The following is a 24299-nucleotide window of genomic DNA, read 5'->3' as shown; positions in this document are numbered from 1 at the left end:
GTGAAGATTGGTGAGGCAAGGCGAAGCCCAGATATATGGCATCCAAGTCAGCAGGTTGTGATCTGGAAATGGTGCAACCACTGAAGACGAGGCCAGTCACCGGTTGGTGTGGGTGGTCAATGAAGGTGAGGCGGACAAAAGAGGCAGACAAGGAGGATTCGTCAGAAGGCAGCCAGACAACCCCCGGGACATCAACGGTAGTTATAGGTGCTTTGGAGAGTGCCCATGGACCATGGAACTAAAGGGAATGGGCATGCAAGTCGGCTTGATGCTGGTACCGAACCTCGATGGGGTAAGTAGTTGTGGATTTGGAGCTGGAGCTGGCGCTGGCATCTGTACAGTATGAGTAAAAAGAAAGTCGAACGAAGATGCTTTCAGGGAAGACGCCGCTGCGCTTGGGCCGACATTTTATTGAGGTGTAAAAGTGGCAAACCCCTTGGTTGAGACACAAGGAATCAAAATAGTCCCTTGTTGCCTGGAGTTACGGCGGCAGGCTTTGACGGGGACGCATGTCCTTGAGTGAGAGGAAGAGGGGGGTGTGACGTTTGTGGAGGGTGTGGAGAGATGATGTGGTGTGGTAGGTGAGGTGTGGTGAGGCGCAGACGCAAGTGCATGGCATCCATGGGCGGGATGGGATGGTTTGGGATCCAATGGCTTGGAGTTTTTGATGGCTGCCCTGCTCACTCGAGCGCTGATGAAAATGGTGGAGGGGAGCTAAGAGAGAGGGTCGAGGTGTGTCGCGGCGCGGGGCCGTGTCATTTGCGCGTAAAGTGGTTTGAATTCCCTAGCTTTTTTTTTTGCCCGTCTTTCTCTCTCAAATTTTTTTTATTTTTTTTTGCCTTTCGGTGTCCGCAGATCCCTCCCCTGCACTTACTTATCCGACGTGATGGAGTCGACTTGACTCTCTCCGACGAATGAAGGTTTGAGCGGAAGGCCAGGAATTGCAAGGTGTGTCGCCTAGCGTGTCCACCGACATGCAAGCACTAATTGATATCAACCCTTTTGCACTTGCAGGCAGAATTGACTCGTCAATTGACACGCAGTTTTTGGGTCGTTTTTTTTTTTTGTGTCTTGCAGGGGGAACTTTTTTTCGTCGGTCGAATGGGCCCCCCATCCCGATGCAAGATCCAGGAACGCCCAGCGGACCACTTGGAAACGGAACAGGGATCTTAATGGCATGAGACAGGTATGCGGTATGGATGTGTGACTCACTCTTCGAGTACTTTAGTTCAAGGTAGCTTCGGAAATGGAGGGGGTTGGGGCGATTGGCTATGTCCATGTTGCAGCTCCCAGTTCGCGCACTATTCATTGGCGGCCTTCCCACACTGAGTCGTCAAACAAACTTACGCAGCAGGCGGTCGACAGAATACCTGTGACGACGCAGCATGATGCCTTCTGATACGTATACTTGGCTTGCGAACACCCGGGTTTAGTTTGCGCACCTAAGGTAGGGGTAAACCTGCTAGTAACCACAAGGTTGGCGAAGCTTGCAGCGACGGAGTTCTGTGATGCGGGATACGGCGAATAATGGCAAACAGAGTTTGAGCCTCTTGGCCCGGTTTAGTGCCCCCTGGATTCGTGCTCCAGTCAATCATACTGTCGTAATCTCAATTTCGTGTCTGGCTGGGACATCCGTCGGGTGCTGGTGATGCGAGCCGGCGAGGGGAGGGGTCAATCGAGATGACCGTCCAGTTTGGCAATTGAAGATCGGATTACTCGTCCAACGAGCAAAAGCACTTTGGAGACGAGAAAAAATTGCGACAAAATGTCAGGGCGCATATTGAAGCCATGAAATGTATGAAAATGTCGTCCAAAGACCTGTTTGGTGTCGTAGACGGCACGCGATGAAGTTGGTGGGATCGGGTGAAGTGGTCTGGAGACGCGCCTCGCGATTCCGAGGGGGCACTGTGTCCTCGCAATATTCCCACGAAACCACGTGATGTGTCATCCAGACCCACTTTGCGCATCGCCCACGGATCCACCTGCAGTTGCTGCCTGAGGTCTGTCAGCGCCCGTTCTCCACACCTACCACAACCGGCCTGAGATGGTGAGGGGAGAGTAAAGCGGCGATTGCGACAGGGAACCTGGATGAAGGGGCCTCCCGCGGCTGTTTGGGAGAAGCTTCACAGAGGCAAGCTGCCTTGATTCTCATCCTCATTGGAGCAAATTGCGCGTTTTCACAGAGAGACCATACAATATGATCGCCTCACGCAACTCAGTAGTCACAATTGAAGTTGCCTCTTCAGTCATCTGTCCAGTGTGCGGCTTAAGGCGCATGCGAGACAGATTGCACCATTGGTCCCCGAGCTTGACGGTTGACCTCCCTTGAACTACGAGTAACTAGGTATTCGGGAGGCTACCTACCTCACACCGGCCGGCCATGTCTTGCAATCAGGCATTTGACAGATACGCTATCATTGCCAATCGAGTCAGCTGCAGGCGGGCAGCGGGCCAGAATCGACGTGTCTCACGAACCCATGTAATACTGAACGCACAGCCGTCACTGCACGACTGACCAGGCAGCTCATGAAAACGATTTCCGTGCAGAAAATAACATGCCGAATCGTATGAAGCAAGGCGCAATCGCTCAGGTCTTTGGTATGGAACGTGTGATATTCACAAGACAACTGGTTGGAAGAGCAGACGAAGCCTGGGCAGGACAGTGAGAGAATAGAGAATGGAAGCCGTTAATCGTCTGCCCAACTGCGACGGGACACTACGACACTGGGGAGGGCGCCGTCATTTGCCGCTAACCTACCTGCAGGGTGCCGCAGCTCGCTTGATGAACGGCTAAACGCCGGGGATTCTGCACATGGGAGTCCTTCGGAAGATCCGCTCGCGGTCTTGTAGGCGTCTTTGGCCGCGATATCTCTTCGATGATAGCCTCCCCAAACATGTTCATAATCAGCTGAAAAGAAACACTTCCTCTGAGAAACTGTTCCGGAATCTATCCCCAGAGTTTTGTAGTTTCCTGTCGGGTCTTGAGGTTTTGCAAAGGTGCATGCAAGTCGAGCTCTTGCCCGGCGAAACGTTAAACCGCGCCAGGGAGCCACTCAAAACCCAGCGCCTTGACTTTGCTGTCTCGCGCCCCCCAACCACCTTCGACCCATCGTTCTCTCGAGCTTAGCACACTACCAATTTCTCATCCTCGACAGCAAAAGATAGCTACCAACTCACATCCACTTTCAATCGTATAAGTCACGACTAACCGTATCATCCACGCGAATCGCCGACATTATCCGTCGCATTCGCCATGAATAAAAATTGGAATGACAGGGCCGACAAGGATCTGTTCTTTACCATCCTGTCTGTGAAGAACATTGGCGTCATCAGCGGTTCGGAATGGACCACCATCGGCAACCACATGCGCACACTGGGTTACGGCTTCACCAATGAAGGCTGTAGGTGAGTTTGGCGCGCCTCTCTTTCACGTCCATCCTTCCGACCTACTCGCAACTTCATCCGCAGCACATGAAGGCGTCGTCATTGCGATTCGTTATTTTCAGAGAAATTGCGCGTACCTACGCGCCTTCACTTCTGCGCCGACCATTTTTTTGCCATCTGCACTTCCCCGCTCTGTATCCTCTCTTAGTCTTCTTAGTGCTCATTCTTCTCTGTTTCCCTCCTGCCCCCCGAGTGTACCTGTATGATCTATTGTGGAAATCAAGGATCAAGGCGAGGACTGCCTCCGAGAGTCCTTTCGCACTTTCCGTAGGACATCGAAATTATCACGTCATTTCAGCTTCCTTTCAAGGTTTCACTGCAGGCAATTAGATGCGCTTCTGTAGCTGGGATGGCTTGACCATCGAGTTCGCTTCACCAGAAGTTTCTCATTTTCTCATATTGAACACGCCTCCTTGGTTAGTTCTGCTTACAGTAACTAACACAACGCAGACAACACTTCCAGGGCCTTCGTCGTGCCCAGCACAAGTCTGAGACGAATGGAGGTAGCCCTGACAACCCTCGCAAGGTCGATCCAACAACGAATCCAATCACTCGCCGCCCAGGCCCAGGTCGTGGGAGGCCCAAGAAGCAACCTCAGCAAACTGCGCAGCTTGCCATCGCCTCCTTGGCTAATCAGTCCGGCGAGCCTAGTCAGCCAGGTCAACTCGATCAACTTGAACCCGATCAACTTGAACCCGATCAACTTGAACCCGATCAACTTGAACCCGATCAAGAACTTCAAGATCTTCAAGCTGGTCAAGCTGGCCAACCTCAACCAGTCATACAACCCGACCTTCAGACTGATATCACCACCGATCTTCAACCTGAACTTCAGTCCGACCTTCAACCTCACCTTCAGTCCGATCTTCAGTCCACTATTCAGCCCGATCTTCAGCACAACCACCAGCCCGAGCACCAGCCCGAGCACCAGCCCAGTCACGAGGATCCTTTACAAGATGACCAGACGCAATTGGAAACGTCCATGATGACCGACGGTCTTGACATATCGGAGTCTCTCGATATTCCCTTAAAAGACGACACTCTCGACCTGTCTCTCAAGGACGACAACGATGACGAACAAGACGGCCCTAATGCCAAGAGAATCAAGCTCGACAACCCTGCTCATGACCATTCTCTTGTCGATGACGAAGCTGTATTAGCTCTGGCTGCGCACAGCGAAGCCCCTTCTGATGGCTACACTTCCGAGTATCCCACAGCCGGCTTGACCGGTTCAGAAGACCCGCACACTTCCTTTTATGGTCCCGAGACATAGGAACAGCACTCGGCCCGCTTGAAAGCTTATGCGGCAAGGGCGGCGTCAGAAGCAGCGATGACATTCGAATTCGGCGAATTCGTTGATTTAGACTAGGCTTCAAACCTGTGAATCCGAGCTAGTCAACATTCCTCCACCCCATCAGTTTTGTTAGGCCAAGGCGTTATGCATCAAAGCGGTAGCGGCATCAGGAGCGAGATTATGAACACGACGAGGTGCTTGGAGTTTGGACTGATTGGGTGTTTCCATTGTCTTTGATCCTTCGACTTATAAAGGACATATGCCAGACTGGCGTTGACCGGGTGTTTCTATCGAGAGTACTAGGTCTTACGAAGAATAAACTTGCCAGAACCTGCCGGCTCTTTCTACCTGTCATCTGTTTCATTGAGATGCTTGCAGCCCAGACTCGAGAGCGAGTGCCGTTCATCCTTTCCTTTGACAAACCTCTACTGCCTTCTGGAACAACTGAGACTTCAACTGATGCACTGAGACACACCATGTCCACACGCAGAGGCAGGTCGACTCACTCTGCTGACCTATACCTGGGCTGAGTAACAACCAAGGTAGGTGCATGCTTGAAGGCGAAGACATCTAGAATGCTCTCACCTTCTGAGTTCCACATATCAACTTGTTCACAAAGAGGTGAGAAGGCGCCCGCCCTCTGGGCTCTGTTCAGCACGAAGCAACAAGGCTCTCGCCCTTTAGAATTCTAGCGCCAACTAATTTCTCAAGGGGCCAACAGGCTCTCGCCCTCTGGGTTCCTCATGCCAGCTTGTTCACCAAGAGACTCCTGCCACCCCCGAGTTCTCTTCATTATGAAGCGAGAAGGCTCTCGGCCTATGGGCCCCCCGCAACAACTTGTTTGCTTGGTAGTAAGATGGCACTCGACCTTTAGGCTCTATCTACCAAGCGGAGAGGATTTTCCCGCCCTTTGGCTTCCCTCAAGCAGCAAGAAGGCTCTCGCCATTCAAGTAATGTGTACCAAGCGGTAGGGATGCTCCTGCTCTTTGGGTTTTCTCGTCTGGCATTCAGACGACTGCTTTGAGGCAGCTTACACATTCAGACGAGGTTGTGATCAGACGGCGGGAGTGAGAATCTTCATTGATCTAGGACTCTTGGCAGGTAGTCAGAAGGCTCCTCCCTCCCTTTTAGTTCTGTCGACTGAGGATGCTCTTGCCCTTTGAATCTCTCGTCTCTCGTCTCGCGTTCGGACGATTGGTTACTTTGAGACGGTTCAAACTTTCAGAAGAGGATGTTTCCAGACGAGTGAGTTTTGATGCTACTCTAGGCTATGTAGTTGAGTAGTCAGAAGGCTCTCGCCCTTTAAGTCCTGTTTACTCAGGATACTCTCGCCCTTTGGACTCTCTTAAGCAAGCAGCAAGAATGTGCCTTCTCTTTGGGTTTCTCGTCTCATGTTCGAACGATTGATTACTTTGAGACGGTTCATACATCCAGACGAGGTAGTGTTCAGACGAGTGAGGCTCTATCTGTACTGCTCTCGTCCGTGTAGTAAGCAGTCAGATGGCTCTCGCCCTTTGGGTTCTTAATGCCGGCTTGTGTACCAACCGGCGAGAGGAACCGGCCTTCTTGACTCTCTATATAATCCCCTTAAGATACGACCTGGAGAGCAATATTTCTTTTTCTTCTTTACACCTTACAAGATTCTCCTCCTCAACCATCACAAAATCTTCGTGATCTCCTCACCCAAAAAACAGTTTCAGAACAGCATTTCCTAGGGCTATTTAGTCTTGCTATCATCAACAGCAACCTCATCATCATCAACAATCAAGAACAACATCGCAACAATGTCTGACAACAAGCCGACCGGAAAGTGGGCCAACCCGGCCTTCCTCAAAAGCCTCGTCCTTGGACTCTACGGCGAGCTGAAGCATGGCGGTCTCCCGCAGGAGGCCAAGGACCGTGTTGAGGCGAAGCTCCATCGCGATGGCTTCGAGGACACTACCTGGGATGGTATCCGGTATGTATACAATCAAATTTTTATTTTTATTTTTTTTGCTGTTTCATTTCGTATGGTTTCTGTTATGGCGCGCTTTTGCTACCTGCCCCTCCTGGCGGTTTTTTTCTGTCAACCCGGGAGCCCGTCTGTCGCTTTCGCTGCCTGATCCAGGTGCCTCAAGATACCATTCTCATCCCCTTCTTTACACACCCATCTTGTCAGCTCCACCATCTTTCCTTGACACAACCCTTTTTCCACATTCCACGGATTTTTCTCCATCTACCAGCCAAACACTACACGAACGCAATCACAATGTCTGAGAAGTCTGCTCCCGGCGGCAAGTGGGCCAATCCGGCCCTCCTTGAGGCTCTTGCCATGGGCTTCCATAGCATTGCCAAGGGCGAAGGCCTTACGAAGGAAGCTAAGGACTCCGTCATCCTGAAGATCCATGCCTATGGCTTCACGGATATCACCTGGGAGGCTGTTCGGTGTGTATCTTCCCTTTTGCTGGTTGCTCAGACCGAGACCTCCTGCCCTCTCTTCCGCTCTGGCGATTACCTCTTCCCTCACCCTGCGCTTCTTGCTTATTTCTCACCTCTCGGCCTCCTGTATCTCTTCCTTCTTCCACCTCTCATAATCAACCCGACTCATATTCACTCCGATTCATATCAAATCACATCAACTGTTTACCCTCTTACCAACTTTCATCACGTCAAGTCACATTCATTTCTTCTACATCCCTTCGGAATATGTCTCGCCCAATGATGCGGTGGACAGCTGAGATTGACCAGCAGATCTTGGTCGCTATGGTCAAGACGATGGTTCCATCCGCTGATCAGTACTCACTCATCATCGGCGAGCTTCACTCAGTCGGTCATACGATGACCGTTTCTGCCTTGAAGTGCGCCTTCCCATGCTTTTTGTTTTGGTCTTTCCCACTTCTGCCTATCCAGCACTCTCCTTCCTGCCACGCTCCATATATATCCCCAGACCAAGCGCCTTTCAGTTTTCTTCTTCCTTCCCCCTCTCAACATCAATCACTCCTGCCCGCCTATTTCATTATCGCCCATCTTACACTACAACTTTCATACCACTACCAATCAGGATGGCTCCAGTCACCGTGTGGAACGATGAGGCCCGATCTGACCTTCTGGTCGCGCTTCTGTCGGTCATCAAGCCCTCCAAGGAGGACTGGGATCGCGTTCTTCCTATAGTCCATGCCAAGGGCTATGTCTACAACTCCAACGCTGTCTTGTACTTTCCGCCCACTTTCAATATCTCCCTTACCTCGTCTCCCCGTTTTCTGTCCAAATTTTTACTACGTTCTTCTTCTCGAAAATTTCGGATTTATTCTAGATGCTAACAAGTTTCTTCAGGCAGCACATACAGAAGCTCCATCGCAAGGAGCTCACCGCTGGCGACGGTGGCGACGGCGAGGCGTCTAGCTCTGCGACTCCTCAGAAGAAGGCCGCCACTCCCAAGAAGGCCGCCACCCCAAAGAAGGCCGCCACCCCAAAGAAGCGTAAGACTCCCCAGAAGTCTAAGGCCAAGGTCAACTCGGAGGACTCGGAGGATGAGGCGGATGAGGAGGAGGAGCAGGAGGCTCCTCCCCCCAAGAAGCCGCGCACCCCTGCGCGCCCCAGGTAAGCCGAACCAAAATCCGATGGCATTAATTCCATTTCACTAATCACATGGACGGAAAAGCATGAAGGATGAAGTCCACGAGGACACCAAGGCCACCAGCACCAAGTTCGTCCCCGTCAACAACGACATCTAGATGCATCTTTCGACCCCCCAACACATCGATTCGACCACAGCAACATGGCATTTCTGGGACGGTTTACTGGCTTTTCTGGAGTTTGATATGGCAGGCTTGGATGAGTGATACGAGGGGTTGGCAATTTTGAAGATCATTGGGATTGGCTCAGGTCTGGAAGCTATTCACCTTACTGCACAAAGCATTTTGACACAGGTTATGAGATACCTGAGAATTCGGAAAAGCTACATTGAGAATTGAGAAGATCATTTGCTTTCTCAAACTACTTCCCGCAAGTCCATACTCTCGCACCTCTTGAATTCCTGGGAATCTCCCATGACTTCCGCGCACCCACCCCCACCCCCTGATTTCCTATATTCATATCACTCAGTGTCTTGCCTGTATGTTGGCAGTGTAGTTGACAAGCAGTCGCCATGGCTTTCCGACAAGAAATTTCCATCTCTCTTACGTATGCATTTGCCAAACGAAAGGAGCCCATGGCAGGTAGTAGGTACCTGATCTCTCAGTTCCAGACGAGCGACATCACCACCACCTCCCATTGACCAGAGTCTGGGAACAGGACATGCCCTCCAGTATGCTTTCTCTGGTTAGTATCTTCCATCGGAGGGTCATCTCGTCTCATTACGAAGCAAAAATAAGTCTAATCTATCCCCCTCTTTTCGTCAGAACTTCACAAAGTCGGATTACTGGCTGTTCAAACTCAAGCTCATCCTCTTTACTTTCCTCATCGTACCACAAAGGAACAAGAAGCCCATGACCTTCACCGTTTTCGTCAGAACTTGATTTAATGACATCAACAAAAGGTAGAGCATAAGCCCATCCCTTTCACCTTTCTCATCACAGCTTCTTTAAGTCCGATCTCCAGCTCATCCTCTGCACCCTTCTCGTCGGAACTTTCTTCCATCGCAATGAGTGAGACCTGCCCACCACCGCTCCCGCTCATCTGGTTAGAGTTCACCTTCCTTATTGTATTATGTGCCCAACTACATGTTTTCCATTCGTCTTGAAAAAGCTTTAGACTCCTATCTCTTAAACTTGCTCCAAGTTCACAACTTCTTCGCCCATTTGTTTCAAGTTACAACCCCTTTTATCATAATCTTTGTCAAAGTCTAAGCTTCCCAGTCATCTACTTGAGCCTTTCACTCTCCTGCATCATAATGTGAGCGCAAGTCCATGCCCCCCCTCATTTGATAGGAGCCTCCCACTACCGCATCACACCCGTCAAGAGGGTGTAGATCTGATATCACAGCTCTCCTTCTTGTCTCAAACCTTCCAGTCGGGTGACGAGTCTCCCCCTATCGAGGCGAGTGCTATCTCTAAGAAACTTCTCAAGGCGAGTGCTCTGAAAACCACTTTAGGTAAGTATTATCTCTCAAAGACATAAGGCGAGTGCTATCTTGTAAGTCTTTGAGGCGAGAACTGTCCCAGAACTCTTCGAGGTAGATGCTATCTCACAACTTGGACGAGTTCTATGTGTTCACCTTGAGGGCGAGTGACATCACTCAACTTCTCGAGACGAGTGCCTTCTTGAGACCAATGTCATCTCACAACTCTTTGAGGCGAGTGCCATCTGTTCACCTGTGAAGGCGAGTGCTATTTCACAATCGTTTGAGGCGAGTGCCATCCTGTTTCCCCTCGAGGCGAGTGCCATCGCAAACTGAGGCGAGTGCTGTCCCAACTCGAGGCGAGTGCTACCCCTTTATCCCTTGAGGCGAGTGCCGTCCAATACTTGAGGCGAGTGCCCGCCGACCCATAGTTAAGGCGAGTGCCGTCCCATAGTTGAGGCGAATGCCAGCTCTCAGATTCTCAAAGTTCTTTCCTTCTTGACCTCTCTAGCATCTCAAGATCTTGACTCTCACACAGGATATATAATCCCCCCCTTCCCCCCTCCACTGACCAACCCTCTTCCTCTTCAACCTACCTCACCTCTCACAGCCCCTCGACTAGAGAGCGAGATCTTCGACCGTAGAATATCAGCATTATTACGCTTTGCTATATACGGCATACCAGGTACGTTATTTCTAACTCATGTTATGTATCTCGCATTTCGAGTCTCAACTCACCTCGAATCCATTTTCACTATGACCGACGCAAAATATTTCACCCTCTACCCTTTTTCCCCATCACATCATCGAGATCCTACGCGCTTCTGTATTTGTTTTTCCCTCACACATACAGCGCGCTTCTCATTTCAGTTCATACCGCCTAGCGATCAACATCAGCTCTCTCAACCTGCTTTCCTCACTCCCCTTTACTTCACGACTCTCTTCCACCCTAACTTATCATACCTTCTCTCAAACATCATTCTTGCCTTCGTCGCTGGCTCGTCTTTCTCTCTTGGAATCTCATTATCTCTGCTCGATTCTCAATCGAAGACCTGGCGTATTGAGACTGACCTTCTTAGCACTCCACATCGCAACATCAGCAACAATGGCTGGTAACTCTTGGACCGCCGAGGCCGAGAAGGCTCTCTTGCTCTCCATTGCCACCACTGCCAACGCCGGTGCTGGTACGAAGCCTGAGTGGGCTGCCGTCACTCGCCGCATGAACCGCCTCGGTTATAACTTTACCTCTGCGGCCCTCGCGTGAGTTGCCATCTCGTCATACCGTCTCTAGCAGAACTAACCACAGTACCGTTCACAGTCAGCGCTACGGCAAGTCTTTGGCTAAGCCTTACAATGATCGTGTCAACGCGGCCGCCGACGTGCCCATCACTCCGGCTTCTACTCCTTCTCGCAAACGTGCTGCCCCCGGTTCCGGCACCAGGGCGACTAGAACCTCCGCTGCCGGTGGCTCTGGCCCGGCCCAGGCCGCCAACGAGATGGCTTCGCTTGCTCTTTCGGCTGACAACGGCGGTGATGATGCTGAGCCCGACATGGAGGACTCCAAGAAGCGCGTGAAGTTCACTCACGGCAGTGCTTCTGCTGGTCTTGATGCTGGTCTTAATGGCCAGCAGATTGATCTTACCGGCGACGATACTGGCGTCAACATCGAGAACACTGCTCCTGCCGCTGGTGAGAACGGACAGCCGATTGACCTCGCCGATGACCAGGTCGAGATCAAGCATGAGGTCGAGATCCGTTTCCTCAATGCCTCCTTCAGTCATCGTGCCCGTGCTCGCAGGTATGTTATTACGGATTCCTGTTTCACGTTCTATACCTTCAGCTAGACCCATTCTTGTCATCCCAACACTTCAGGCCCCGAGCTTTTATTGGCGTTTTTGTGGCTCTCCCAGCTTCACCAGGAAGAAATCGCTTCTCCCTGGCCTCCTCCTTCCGTCTACTACGAGCTGTCTATCTCTTTACCCTTCTCCTCAAACTCGACACCTCTACCTCCTACCCTCCATCACTACCTTCCGTCTCTCCAAACTTCCCTCTTCCACCCACAAATTTCTACAATCCAAGTTCCAACCACACTTCAGCTTTCAATTTCCACAATTCAACATCTACATCATACACAACTTCCTCTTCAAGCACCCAACACTTTCAAAAATGGACCTAACTCGGAAATTCCACAGCATGACCCTCAACCCCATCCCGACCAACGAGGAGTACTTCGAAGTCATGGGCATCATTCCCCAGTCCCCCAAGGTCATCCCTCGTACCTTGACCAGAAATCCTGTCTAGGTGAAAATCGAGAAGGATGTCTTGGCCGCCTGTGAGGCAGGTCGCAAGCAGCTCCAGGAGATCAACGCGAAAAAGGCAGCCGACAAGGAGAAGGCTCGCAAGGCAGCCGAGGAGAAGGCTGCTGAGGCGGCTGCTCAGGCTGCTGCAAACGCGACTGCGATGGACTTGGATTAATTGAGGATGAGGATTGGTATGCGATGAAACTCATTTCTCTTTGGTTTCCCTGCTCTCATGACTTCAATGATGGGCGGGGAGATTTTGGGAAAGAAGGGTTTTCGTTCACCGTCTCTTTTTTCTTCATGCTTGCTACTGGGATTGACGGCAAGGTGGTCCGACTGAAACTGGCATATTTTCGGCATCGGGAACGGTTTTTTTTCGCTTTTCCTCTTCTCTCACCAGCTTTTTCGTTCGTTTCTCGGCTTTCTTCATCTTTTTTTCTCATGGACGCCTTTTCTTCTTCGCAAAACCAAAACAAAAGACCACCGCCATTGGGTTGATTGGATCTGGAGTGGCAATGGAGGAGAGAATGGAGACCACGGGGATACTCGGATAATGAAGGCTGGGATGGACGGAAACTGGAAGGGAAAAGGCTTTTGGGTTTCGTTTTTTCCGCCGGAAGGGGCCAGATGGCTCATCGATTACAAGGGATTTCTGGCAGAGAGAGAACGTTTCAAAGGACTGATTTGACGGGGTATGGCTGAGATTACCGCCCCTTTGACTATTGCTTGCGGAGGATTTCAGAATCGGCTCGTATAGAAGCAAGCTTGCTCTTTTGCTAGCTTTTCTTTCTAGTCAGAAATGGAAGTCATAATCTGCTAAACTTGAGTACACCGATTGCTGTACGAGTGAAGACCTTTTGCTAAATGATTCTGATTCCTACGACAATGCCATCGTGGGCGGTGATGACAAGATGAGTGTCAGAGTACTGCTCACGTTGATGTCATGTGCCCTCGGCCTCATTGACTTCGGCCATCACTTCCTTGACGAACTTCGTCTCAGACACGGCAATCGTAAGTAATCTCAATCATTTCATTTTCGGGAATCTAATCACCGTTTGACTGTCCCAGACGATGCTGCCCTGGTAATTAAAACCATGCGCCCAGAATGATTACCCATCCCACCCCCGAACGCCAGTCGATCCATCCCAAATCACAAGTATGTTCTCGCCCGCACATCGCTATCCTACTCGATGCCTCGAGGCTTGGGGCCGCGGCTATCCACTCTGCGCCCCTCTGCGGGTCCCTTCTTCTCCGGGGCCTTCTCCTTCTCCTCAGCCTCACCCTTGCGCTTAGCTCGAAGTGTCTGGCCCTGGCCCGCAAAGTGCGGACGCTTCTGCTCCTCCAGCTCACGCTTCTTGTCGTCGTCGGTCTTGACCGGCTTGATCTCATAGCCGAAGAAGAGCTTGTTAGGCGGGAGGCGGAGAGGCATGGGACCGTTGTTGTTCCGGCGCGGGATGGGCAAAGCGGGCGGGTTGGCTGAGGCTCCAGCGATGGGAGTCGCGGGCTTGGGCGTCGACGCCTTGCTTCCCTTCTTGCTGAGCTTCTGGCCCTCGCCGTAGAATTTAGTGTTGGTCGTCGCCGAACCGGGGGCGATGGCGCCGTAGTTGATAGACTGGGCCATGGATCCTTGGCTGTGTAGCAGACCGCCGGCCGGGAGGCCACCGCGTCCGCTTCTGGGTGTGCTGGTACCGCTGCCTCTCTGTTGTCTCTCTGGCTCGACGTAGCCGACTGGTGGCGCAAAGTCGACCTCGACATCGGTCTCGATCAGGCACACTCCCATCTTGTCCGTCTCCGGCTTGACCTCGAGGACCGCCACATTGTAGATCTCGTCATTGTACTCGAAGTTGAAGACGTCACCCTTGGTGAGAGCGGCGAAGTTCCTAAATGCCTTCTCCAGCACGGCCTTGGGATCGCTGATATCGAGGAAGTTGGTCGATTGGGGCTGCAGCTTAACCAGCTTGGCAAGCTCGAGGGAAGTCGTCTTGATCTGGATCATGTCGCCAACATCCAGTGAGAGAGTTTGCATCATCTGGTCTCACACGTTAGCAACGCCACCTCCGCTACGGCCAGCCCAGCGCGGGCCATGGAGAGGATAGGACCACGAACCCAGTGGGGAAGGTATGCTCTGCCCTCCTCCGCGACGAACTCCAACACACCGGCGTGAGAGTGCTTTCCCTTCTCGCCATTTATAATCTCCATAAGCAACGGCCATTGCACGTGGAGCTTCGAGACCTTGTCGAGGGCGGAGGGCGGCAGGAAGATCTTGGAACCGTAGTTGAGGTCGGGTCGCTCGGGTCCAGGTGCCATCACCATGGGGTAGCATCGGTAGTACTCGTCGAAGCGCTGGACGATCGGCCGGCGGCCACCGCGTGCGAAGTTATACATGTCTGCTTCGTTGGGGTCGAAGCGATACTGGGGAGCTCAGAATTAGCTGGGGCGATTTAATGAGTTGGACAGCTACCTTACCATCTGAGTGGGCGATTTGGTGAGTAAAGTATCTTTTTGGCAGCAGAGAGAGGTAAATCAAAATGAGAAATGTGAATCCCGATCTGTTGTTCGAGTGCGGGAAGCTAACTTGGGCAGCGTTCTTTGAATCAGAGCAGTTGTGGCTGCCGCAGGTGGTGAAAGAAGGTAGCTTTGGCCTTTGGGTGTGATGAAGGAGGACCCGCGGTCTACGTGGGGCCGCAAAGGCAACTGATGAATGACGAAACCCGCTGGAAGGTCGGCTGGGCTCCACCAAAAAATGACATGCCCGACACCCTGGTCGATACTTTAATGCCCATGCAACTTTGTAGGGAATTCGAGGTATCCGCTCTCAGCTCTCAGATGCATTACTGGAAACTTAGAACGGGACGTTTAGAGCTGCTGCATCCAGCCAACCTAGAAAGAAGCTCTTTCAAGACAAAGCCCAGCCAGCCTTGCCACGCTTTGCATCCTCATCTGTCACAACCTACACCACATCCTCACGCATAGCCAGCCCGAAGATGGCCTCCAGACACTCAGCAGCGCGCCCAAAAAGGGCAGGCGAAACCTTTGCGCGAACGCACCACCACGACGCCGAAGCAGACGACGGTCACGACTCCAAGAAACTAAAGTTTGACGTCCGCAACCCCTCCGCCCTAGCCCCCGATGCGCCAGAAGAGGACGCCATCCTCGACGCCGACGTCATTGGCGGCGGCGGGGGAGCGACGAAGCGCGGCGCCGTGAACCTAGACGGGTACGACAGCGACTCGGACAACGAGCGCAACTTCAAGTCGCGCGCGAACGAAAAGCATAAGGGCAGGAAAGATGGCGATGCGGATTTCTTTGGCCAACTGGATAGCTACGACGCCAAGAGTAGCGGTGCGGACGGCAAGGGGGGCAAGGTTAATGAGGATGACGATGAGGACGACGATATGTTTGCTGCGGACGACGATGACGAAGAGAAGGAGGGCAAGACGGCGCAGGAAGGGACGAAGGCGGCAGGGAAGGACAAGGCTGTGCGCTTCCTTGACGACGCACAGATTCAGGGCCAAGAACTACACAGTAAAAGCGGAGGGCAGATCCGCCTAGACGACGAGGAGAGCAGCGACGATGAAGAAGAGAAAGAGCTGGCGATGCAGGAGGAGGGTATTGACGAGGAGGTTGGGCTTGGCGGCCTGAAGCGTAATGCGCCCAAGGTCGAGGCGTTTAACATGAAGGACGAGCAAGAGGAGGGCCGCTTCGACGAGGATGGCAACTTTATCAGGAAAGCTGTGGACCCGAACGCCGTGCACGACAAGTGGCTTGACGGGTTGAGTAAGAAGGACCTGAAGAAGGCGGCGGATGCACATGAAAAACGAGAAGCCGAGGCGCGGAGGTTACGGATGGAGAATGACGATATCTTGACGACGGACCTACTCAAGGCGCTCATCGTGAGGTTAGAAAGGGGCGAGACATCCCTCGAGGCCCTGGCGAGGCTGGGCAAGGGGCAGCCCAAAACCAAAAAGATACCCAAATGGAAGCTCAAGAAGCAGAACAAGGCCGGCGGCGGCGAGGAGGCCATGGACGTCGACAAGGAAAAGGACCAGCTTAGCCCTGAGCAGCAGAAGAGGAAAGAGGCCATCGAGGCCATCACCGACGCGGCGGACAAGCTCCTGAGTCGAGACCGCGCCGAGATTTATGACGAGGAGAGGGAGATGCTCGTGCGCGAGTGGCAGCGGGAGACGGGCGAGCAGTGGGTTGAGCCGGCAAAGGACGGCGCCGATGAGGATTTGTCCTCGAGGATGTGGGAGTTCCGGTGGACGGATGGGCGTGACAATGCGGATAAACAAGGGCCGTACGATGGACCCACGATGAAGGCATGGCAGGATGCCGGGTACTTTGGTGAGGGCGTTGAATTCCGGCCGGTTGGTGATGACGCCTGGACTAGGGTTGCGACGTTTGTATAATCGTTCTGCCGAGTGGAGCACATTTCGAAAAAAGTAATACCACGTCACAAAGACGGATGAAATGAATAAAAAAGCCTTGCATTCCTGGCATCGTCACGATGCTACCATTCAAACATTTATGGTACATAATCTATCATACGTCCCAGGGGGTGGCCACCTATTTTACTGCCCAAAAACGCCCAACACGGAAGACCCTTTAACACGCTTAACTCAACTCCATCGCATCGCCATGGCCATTAGTGACAGTAAAGTCGACGGCACCGTCGTTGCCGATTAGGCGCTTCTCCGACTCGGACACAAACTTGACGCTGCGAGACGGGTCGTAGAAGAGCGAGAAGCTCCTCTGGACGTCGGCAATCTCGACCTGCTTCGCTCTGCGCTTGGCGCAGATCAACTGAGAAGTGGTGATGAGGTTGCTGGCGTAACGCAGGCCTGCCTCCTGACCGATCTTTGTGAGCAGCGCCAGAGCGTCGGCTGAGACGTCAACCTCCTCTTCTTGAGCTCTGATGGTGATGATCTGCTTGATCTCCTCGGGGCTGTAGGTGCTTGTGTGGATGATGACGACACGGTCCAGGAAGTCGAGGGGCAGACCGTGGGGGCTGCGGTAGTCGGTTCCACGGATGCGGGAGTTGCCCCTGTTGCTGGCCATGATGACGATGGGTGCGAGATCGTCTTCCAGGGCACGGTTGATGTATGAGAAGCACTCAATGTCGAGCATGTGAACCTCGTCGATGAACAACACACCGGGAACAATCTCGGCCTTGCCCTCTTCCTTCCACTCGCCAACTTTGGTGTTGATTTGGTCCCTGATCTCGCTGCGGATTTCACCAGTGTCTCCGGAGAACAGGGCCAAGAAGCCCTGTGTTCTTGAGTTGATAACATCAATCTCGTGGAGAGTGACGGTGTGTACAACCTCCTTGCGCTTCTGCAGCTCGCCGTCTGGGCACTGCAGGAACTTGGTGTCGACGCCCATGGCATCGTAGTCGCGCGAGCGAGCATATGACCGGCCAAGCTTCGTGATCTTGCCTGAAGACTTGTCGATGGAAATGATGTCACCGGCCATGACGCGCTCCTTGGTCATGGCATCAATCATCTTGGCGCCCATATCATAGACAGCCTCCATGTCGGTTGTCTTAATCGTCAGCTTTCCCTGCTTGGCACCGCCTGTGACGCTTCGGTCGATTTGGATCTCGACGACCTCGCCCTCCATAATCTCGCTCTCCTCTTTGATGCGAACACCAATCGACTTGCGGAATGCTTGTGTGAGAGCTTCGGTCTTTGACATTTCGAGGGAGAAAATTTCGGATGAGGCGAGGGAAGTGAAGGGGACATCGGGGCCGAGGGACTGAGCCATTCCCATGGCGATGGCGGTCTTGCCGGTGCTGAGGAGATGCAAAGTCAATTGTACAGTCTTCAAAGGAGACATGCGGAGGAGGCTTACCTTGGGGGGCCGGCGATCAACACAGCTCTTCCAGCAATCTTGCTCTCCTTGATCATCTGCAGGATTACGGCAGCAGCTTTCCTGGCCTTCTCCTGTCCAACCAGACCCTGAGATGCCGCTCTGGGCTCCAGTGTTGTGCCATCAACACCCAGGCCGCGAATGTGGGAGTGGGCCGCAATGAGGTTGAGGCCCTTGAGCTCCTTGCTCTCGGAGACGGTCATGACGGGCTAGGGACGCTGTTAGCTACTAGTGCGTAGGTGTGTGTAGACGGGAAGGAGCGCATACCGCAGCCATCTTGAGATTGGTTTACCAATAACTTCGGGGAGCTTGTCGCAGGTTTTGGGTTTCGGCAATTGAGGGATGCGAATGGGAGTAGACGGGCTTGAGGTGATGTTCGTGGATGAGGCGCAAAAAGCAGTTCGTCAATGGTCGTTCAAGGCTGAAAGAGCTGGGCCTTGCGCGTTCAGAAATTTGGGAACGCGCTTACCTCAGTTTGCACGGGCTGAGCGTGGCGCGGCTAGCGCTTCGGCGCCACAGGCACAGGCCCGTGTAGGTAAGCCAGGACGTTAGAAAGTCTGCCCAGAATTCAGGCACTGTATCCGTACCACCTCACTTTAGGCTCACTTTAGGCTCGACGCCAGCGCTTAAACATTATCAGGTTCAGAGTAAAGTCCACCTGACTTAACTTTACTACCACGATGATCTACTTGTGTTGAACCGCGAATTACTTTCGTATGATGTCTGAAGCAAGTTGCTGGGCAGGGCAGCTCCAGCTTCGCCCGTTGTGGCCAGTTAGCCCAGGGCAAGTTGCGATCATTGTTCATTAGCATGAGCTATGTGTCCGAGCAAAAGTTCAACCTCTGAATGCAGTTGATTGTTGTCGTGGGCAAGCAAAGCTTGGTTGACGTCGAGACGATACAGCTGCACAATCTTGTCTTACAGGTGAGTAGCTTGCTTCCAGAAGCAGGCCAAAAAATCATTTGTTATCTGGGAAACAGGCCTCGATCGTGTAACACTGAAGGTGGGCGGTGATCCTGGCTTGGAACAGTGATATCTTGTAAGTTGTACATATTGCTTTCCCAGCCATGCGCGTTTGGCGCCGGTCGCTTTCCTCATAATTTTTTGATCGTGACCTTCTGATAGTGCTCAAGAGGGGCGATGGTACCCGAGTGCAGAATAGAATTGCATCGCCGATGCGATGGTGGAAAATAGCAAGGGACGTACGAGGTCAAGTCCCACTTGAGGGGGAGAAATAGCGCTAATACCTACAATAGCAGCAATGTTTGCTTTTTTTGGATGCGCCCTCCCCCACCTCACTCAAGTTGGCCCCTTGTACTCCGTAAGTTGCTGTGAATCTGTGATGGTTCAGTTTTTGTATGACCCCGGAAAAAGCAAGCATGGGTGCCATCCTACCTACCGTGCCTACCTAGTTCGGAGTCCTGCCGGCAAACAACTTCACCCCACCCGCCACACCTTCGTCCCTTTCATCTGAGCAATCTTTAGTGTAGGTACCGAGTACTCCGTACTTACATGTTGATATGCGCGGCATTATCACAACCCGCGAAAGCCGACTTAGAAAAGGCGATGTATCGTCTGGGTCAGTCGTGGTTTGAACGAAGTGTTCCGATGAGCAGACGTAATGGAATGTTCTCTTACTTTTGAAAGCAACTCTACGTGGCCCAGACTTGTTGAAATTAGCATCAGCAGGACTACAGGTATCCGCACCCACGCTATCGGACATGACAGCGGCCATGAATTGTTCCTCACTGGCAGATGCACCCCAGCCCGAAACCATGAACGTCTTGGCCCTCCAATTAAAGGTGCAACACTTTTTACAGCGAGCGTGTGAGCCTGTGCCAGCGAGGCCTTTTCAGCGTCAATTGAGGTAAGATTGTGGGAGATCTACGGGGCTAGACTTGGAATGAAGTGCTCTGTACCTAAGCTGGTCACTGCAACTGCATACGCTGAGGTGCATAACGTCCGACGCATGGAACAGTCGCTTGGTGTTTGCTTTTTCCTCTGAGTTGTACCCCTGCGCGTTCTTCGATATCATTCCACCACATCCATTCCTTTCTGCTCTCTAGTCTCCACCTATGTCCTGATGCCAGCATTGAATAGTCGCAGTAGCTTAGTTCCACCAACGATACATGAAGTTCATCCCGGAGGCAGTGGTAGAATATGTGAGGTAACTGGAGAGACGTTCTGATAAGCCTTGCATATGTGCCTACTTATCCGTACGGAGTACTCCGTACAAGGAACATTACTTCCATCCCAAGTTCCCCCAACCCACCTCGGCTCCCCAAATGCTGCACTTCCCAGGTTGCCAGGCACCCAGGGCCAATGCAATTAAGCTAGACCCGACCTAATCCGAGCAAGCGCGATCTGCGTGGGGCGCGATTCCAGCACGCGACGGCACTGACCGCCCAACTTCAGGAGGTGCCTGAGAACAGGGATTTAGATATAAAACTACGGAGTAGGAGAAAGAGAAAATCACTTGTGAAAAAAGGACCTGCCCTCAAAACAGATAGTGGCAACTCCGGTCACTGTCTGTACTCCCTACTTTCCTTTCCTTTGAGCCTCGACCTCGGAGCTTTACGATCACCAAAAAGACCCCTAGGTGAGCCGACGTAATCGACATTGACGCGCTCCTTCCCGCAATAGGGGTTTCCTCTTAAGTATATGGGCATCCACGCATTTCACCCCACCTTGCATCTTGCAAACAAAAGACCTTACCTTGCCTGACCTCACCTGCCTGCCACCTGCGTACACGCAAACACGTTTTTGCTACCGACCTACGCGCACCCCCCGCAACGTGCCTTACTTGTCGAGTATGCGGCCTGGACATGATCTCACGTTGAAAGGAGACGACAAACACAGACCGACCTTCGATTGAGAGTCCATACTTCTCCCTTCAAAACCATGTCGTCGTCGTCATTTTTTAGGCGTTCAGACGACATCGGTCGTTACAGTGGCTACGACTACAGCGATCGCAGAGGTGGCGAAAGAGACCGCCCAAGTGGTCGCGACTCTCGATATAACCGTCGCTCACGATCACCATCCCGTCCGCGATCTCGGTCTCGGTCACGATCTATATCACTATCCCGTTCTTCACCATCCCGCTCAAGTTCGCCAGACAGGCGGATCAGAGAGAGAAAAAGAGGCAGGGACAGGGACAGAGACAGGATGAAGGATCTTGATCGTGACCAGTCGAGAACACAAACGGACTTGTCCAAGCTGGTGCCGCCAAGCGGACCACGACTTGCCATCCCTCCTCGTGGACCGCCGACAAGAACGTTTTCTTCGCCAGTCCACAGCAAGTCGGGTATATCAATAGACACCCGTCTCGACCGCGGGTCGGAGCAATGTAAGCATAGAATGCCGTTCTCTTAGGACGCCGATACTAACCGTTGTGTCAGCACCATGGAAACCCCCAGCGCTTTCGACGACACCAGCATCTTCGGCACCACCGACCCCTCGATTCGCAAACGGTACGACATCAACGATCAAGATCACCGCATCTCTACGACAACTCACTCAGCGAAGTAACGAACAAGGTGCAATTCGGTTGCGGAAAGATGTAGTTGAGGCGCGTGCAAAAGCTCGGGAGAAAGAGCATGCCCAATCGCACCCTAAATATGCCGAATTTCCCTCCTTGAGAGACTACCATCGGAAGCTTGAGAAGAAGGATACCGATGACCTAGGTAATTTGGGGAAGGAGATGAAGGATGCGGACCAACAGTGGCAGGCTTCGGCAGAAGCTTTTGCTGCTACTCTGCTCCAAGCTTTTACCGAGCTGCAGCAGAAAGACAAAGATCGCCGCTCGATTGCTCCTAGCCCTGCGGACGGACTCGAGACACGGCTCAATTCACGCCTCGAGACGCTCGAGAACCAACATAAAGAAGCAGCTGCGGAGCAGCAGAAACAGATGGAGGAACTCCGCAAAACCCTCTCGGTTGAGAGTGCCAAGCGTAAAGCTCTCGGTGTCGAGAATGAGACGCTGAAAAAGAAGGTTCAAGAGCTGCAGGGTCATTACCAGTCTCTGACCTCCAAAGCCGATGATCAAGGTGCATCCATCAAGCGGCTGCAAGAGCCAAAGCCAGATGTTGTGCCACCTCGAGCACCACCAAAACAGAATGGCATAACAGCCGAGGAACTGAAGGAAGTCAAGACGCTTCTGGACCAGCACGAAAGCGTAATAGCCATGCTAAAGAATCAAGTTTGCGAGCACGACAACAAGCTCGGTGAGATGGATATCGACCTCATCAGCGACAGTTGTGGTGCCATTGCGACAACGCTGCCAAGACTAGAACAAAATGGCAAGAAGGCTGCCGACGACGTGACTACACTCCAGACCAAACACAGGATGCTCGGATTGGATACAGAGGTCATTCGATCCAGTGTCAAGCAATTACGTTCTGACATTGAACGAGATGTTCAACAGCAACGTTCTGATATCGACAAGATCCAGGCAGACGCTCAGCAGCTCGAATCCGAGACTGCCCAACTAAGGTCCGGAGCAGAGTGCATCAGAGCCCAACTGAAGTCGGAAACAGAGTCCGTTAGGAAGGACGCTCTCGAAATCAAGTCTGACACTGAGCACCTGAAGACAGAAGCCCAGCAGCTCAGATCCGACACTGACTACGTAAAAAAAAATGTTGAGAAATTCGAATCTGTCATTGAACAAATCAAGACAGAGGCTCAGCAACTAAGGACCGAAATGACGCAGCTCCAGTCGAGCATAGAGAAACTTGCTTCGGAAATACCACGTCCACCCAATGGCGACAAGTTCTTGGCGGTCAGAACCTTCACAACCATGAACGCCACCGTTTTCAAGACATTCAGTAATTGGATCGAGGACGTAAAGAAGCGAATCGACATCGTAGAGCGCCAAATGCCACCGCTTCGCACGACGGACGCGGTTGCTTGGACTCAAGTAAAGACGCTCGAGAAAGGATCAGACCAGAAGTCGAGTCGAAGTGCGGAGAACAGCCGGCTGTCGACTCCATCTAATGACTTGAAGGTCGACCTTTACGAAGGGAAGTTGAAGGACTACGATACACGGATCAAGGTGCTTGAGGCTGTCTCGAGGCAGAGTCCACGTCGTGTGGAACACGATGCTTCAGAGCCAACCAAGACTGCAGATGTACCAGCCAAGAGGCGCGCGTCTGATGAATCGGCTTCAATCAAGCTTACGATTGAAGCATTGAAGGAGCAGTTGTCGATGATCGATCAAAGCATCAAGGCAATTTCCGAGTCAGCCAAGTTAACAAGCGAAAGCCAGGCTGCGGACTCTCAACGAATCCAGGCACTAGAAAGCCAGGCATACGAAACCCGGGCGGATCACCGGCGCTTGGACGGCATCGAGAAAAGATTTGCGACTACGGAAGAAAAGGTGCAGGCCTCCGAGGCCAAGATGGACTTTATGCAACACAACATCATGAATGTGGACGCGCAAATCAACAACTTGACAACGGAGAGCCTCTACCAGGCCATTCTGCACCACATTGACAGATACCACCCTACGGAAGCGGCAGTTGGACCCAAGGTGGATCAAATGGCTAGGCAGGTAACAACATATGAGCAGAGACTGCACTTCTTGGAGAGACAGTTGAAGTTGAACGACGAGCCTGCGAATAAGAAGCGCAGACTGAGCTCGGTAGCATTGACAAATGGCAGGCATTGAAGGTGAAGAAAGGGAGTTGATGCATCGGGCATTTGAGTTCAGCATGATACCAGGGAAGACGGCGCAAATGGATCCTGTTATGATACCAAGTTGTACCCTTCTCATGAAAAGAAGAGAGCATATTCTCATAGGCAGTGGTCAAACACGCCTTAGGCTACCATACGGTGGTAACTTGCCTACAGACATAGCTCTAGATTAGATAGAGACTGCGCCAATGGCAGACGCCTATTTTGCAACGACTTGAGTTTTCATGTTATCCGCTGTGTTGATACAATAACATTTGTCACTGGCGTAAACGCCTCTTCAGAGAAACCCGTTATGTGTGACGACGCTAAGTTGTCTTTGTTGAGGGATTCTGAAGCGCCTAGATTTAGAATGCGTGTGCTCTGAAGTGTGACATGATTCGGGCAAGCCACAATGAAGCACATTGTCTGCGCGGTAAACAAGGTACATTCTACAAATGCAGTCTCCGTACCTGCAGGTTGTTTAAACAGCGAAACAAACAAGTTGATAAGACAATGCGTGCCCCAAATCGTGACAAGCTGGGGTCGGTTCAAAGTTGAGTCACGGGACTTTATCGGACATTTTCTACAGCCCATCCTCTCTTAACCCCCCATCCTGCCATGAATGATGGCTGCACGTTGGATCAGCGCGGCTCCTCCGAGCTACACAGGCAACTTGGGTAAGTTA

The 24299-nt window shown here is 52.3% G+C and overlaps 7 protein-coding genes across 7 annotated transcripts; 5 read left to right on the top strand and 2 right to left on the bottom strand.

Moving 5' to 3' along the window:
* Positions 1-3253: 3253 nt before the first annotated feature.
* Positions 3254-4717, top strand: BDP81DRAFT_447417 (uncharacterized protein; the record flags this gene model as incomplete). The annotated part of the gene is made up of 2 exons (XM_060592179.1): positions 3254-3405; positions 3895-4717. The coding sequence occupies 2 exons, from the start codon at positions 3254-3256 to the stop codon at positions 4715-4717; spliced, it is 975 nt and encodes a 324-aa protein (XP_060448407.1).
* Positions 4718-6522: 1805 nt separating this feature from the next.
* BDP81DRAFT_469798 (uncharacterized protein) lies at positions 6523-8692 on the top strand (the record flags this gene model as incomplete). Its single annotated transcript, XM_060594533.1, has 5 exons — positions 6523-6688; positions 6961-7162; positions 7779-7928; positions 8051-8317; positions 8379-8692. The coding sequence occupies 5 exons, from the start codon at positions 6523-6525 to the stop codon at positions 8449-8451; spliced, it is 858 nt and encodes a 285-aa protein (XP_060448406.1). The 3' UTR covers positions 8452-8692.
* A 2189-nt stretch (positions 8693-10881) lies between these two features.
* BDP81DRAFT_469797 (uncharacterized protein) lies at positions 10882-12251 on the top strand (the record flags this gene model as incomplete). Its single annotated transcript, XM_060594532.1, has 4 exons — positions 10882-11036; positions 11095-11574; positions 11621-12041; positions 12078-12251. The coding sequence occupies 4 exons, from the start codon at positions 10882-10884 to the stop codon at positions 12249-12251; spliced, it is 1230 nt and encodes a 409-aa protein (XP_060448405.1).
* Positions 12252-12785: 534 nt separating this feature from the next.
* BDP81DRAFT_183797 (ubiquitin fusion degradation protein UFD1) lies at positions 12786-14717 on the bottom strand. Its single transcript, XM_060582317.1, has 3 exons — positions 14543-14717; positions 14183-14488; positions 12786-14105 (listed from the first exon to the last, which is right to left on the bottom strand). The coding sequence occupies exons 1-3, from the start codon at positions 14543-14545 to the stop codon at positions 13260-13262; spliced, it is 1155 nt and encodes a 384-aa protein (XP_060448404.1). The 5' UTR covers positions 14546-14717; the 3' UTR covers positions 12786-13259.
* Positions 14718-15060: 343 nt separating this feature from the next.
* On the top strand, positions 15061-16485 carry BDP81DRAFT_459162 (Lin1 family protein; the record flags this gene model as incomplete). Its single annotated transcript, XM_060593509.1, has 1 exon — positions 15061-16485. The coding sequence occupies one exon, from the start codon at positions 15061-15063 to the stop codon at positions 16483-16485; it is 1425 nt and encodes a 474-aa protein (XP_060448403.1).
* A 205-nt stretch (positions 16486-16690) lies between these two features.
* BDP81DRAFT_447412 (RuvB-like helicase 2) lies at positions 16691-18220 on the bottom strand (the record flags this gene model as incomplete). Its single annotated transcript, XM_060592178.1, has 3 exons — positions 16691-17867; positions 17927-18153; positions 18212-18220. The coding sequence occupies 3 exons, from the start codon at positions 18218-18220 to the stop codon at positions 16691-16693; spliced, it is 1413 nt and encodes a 470-aa protein (XP_060448402.1).
* Positions 18221-20451: 2231 nt separating this feature from the next.
* Positions 20452-23609, top strand: BDP81DRAFT_369748 (uncharacterized protein; the record flags this gene model as incomplete). The annotated part of the gene is made up of 3 exons (XM_060586594.1): positions 20452-21290; positions 21343-22310; positions 22407-23609. Exons 1-3 carry the CDS (start codon positions 20846-20848, stop codon positions 23607-23609), a joined length of 2616 nt encoding a protein of 871 aa, XP_060448401.1. The 5' UTR covers positions 20452-20845.
* Between the last annotated feature and the right edge of the window lie 690 nt (positions 23610-24299).

Source organism: Colletotrichum phormii, assembly GCF_030913505.1.
Source record: "Colletotrichum phormii strain CBS 102054 chromosome Unknown BDP81scaffold_5, whole genome shotgun sequence".
NCBI lineage: Eukaryota > Fungi > Ascomycota > Sordariomycetes > Glomerellales > Glomerellaceae > Colletotrichum > Colletotrichum phormii.
This window is presented reverse-complemented; position numbering and strand designations above follow the sequence as displayed.

What these genes read in the sequence shown, in the direction of transcription:
- BDP81DRAFT_183797 (XM_060582317.1), bottom strand. An exon ending in GAGCATACCTTCCCCACTGG is followed by an intron (nt 14,106 to 14,182) that starts GTTCGTGGTCCT and finishes GTGTGAGACCAG; the next exon opens with ATGATGCAAACTCTCTCACT.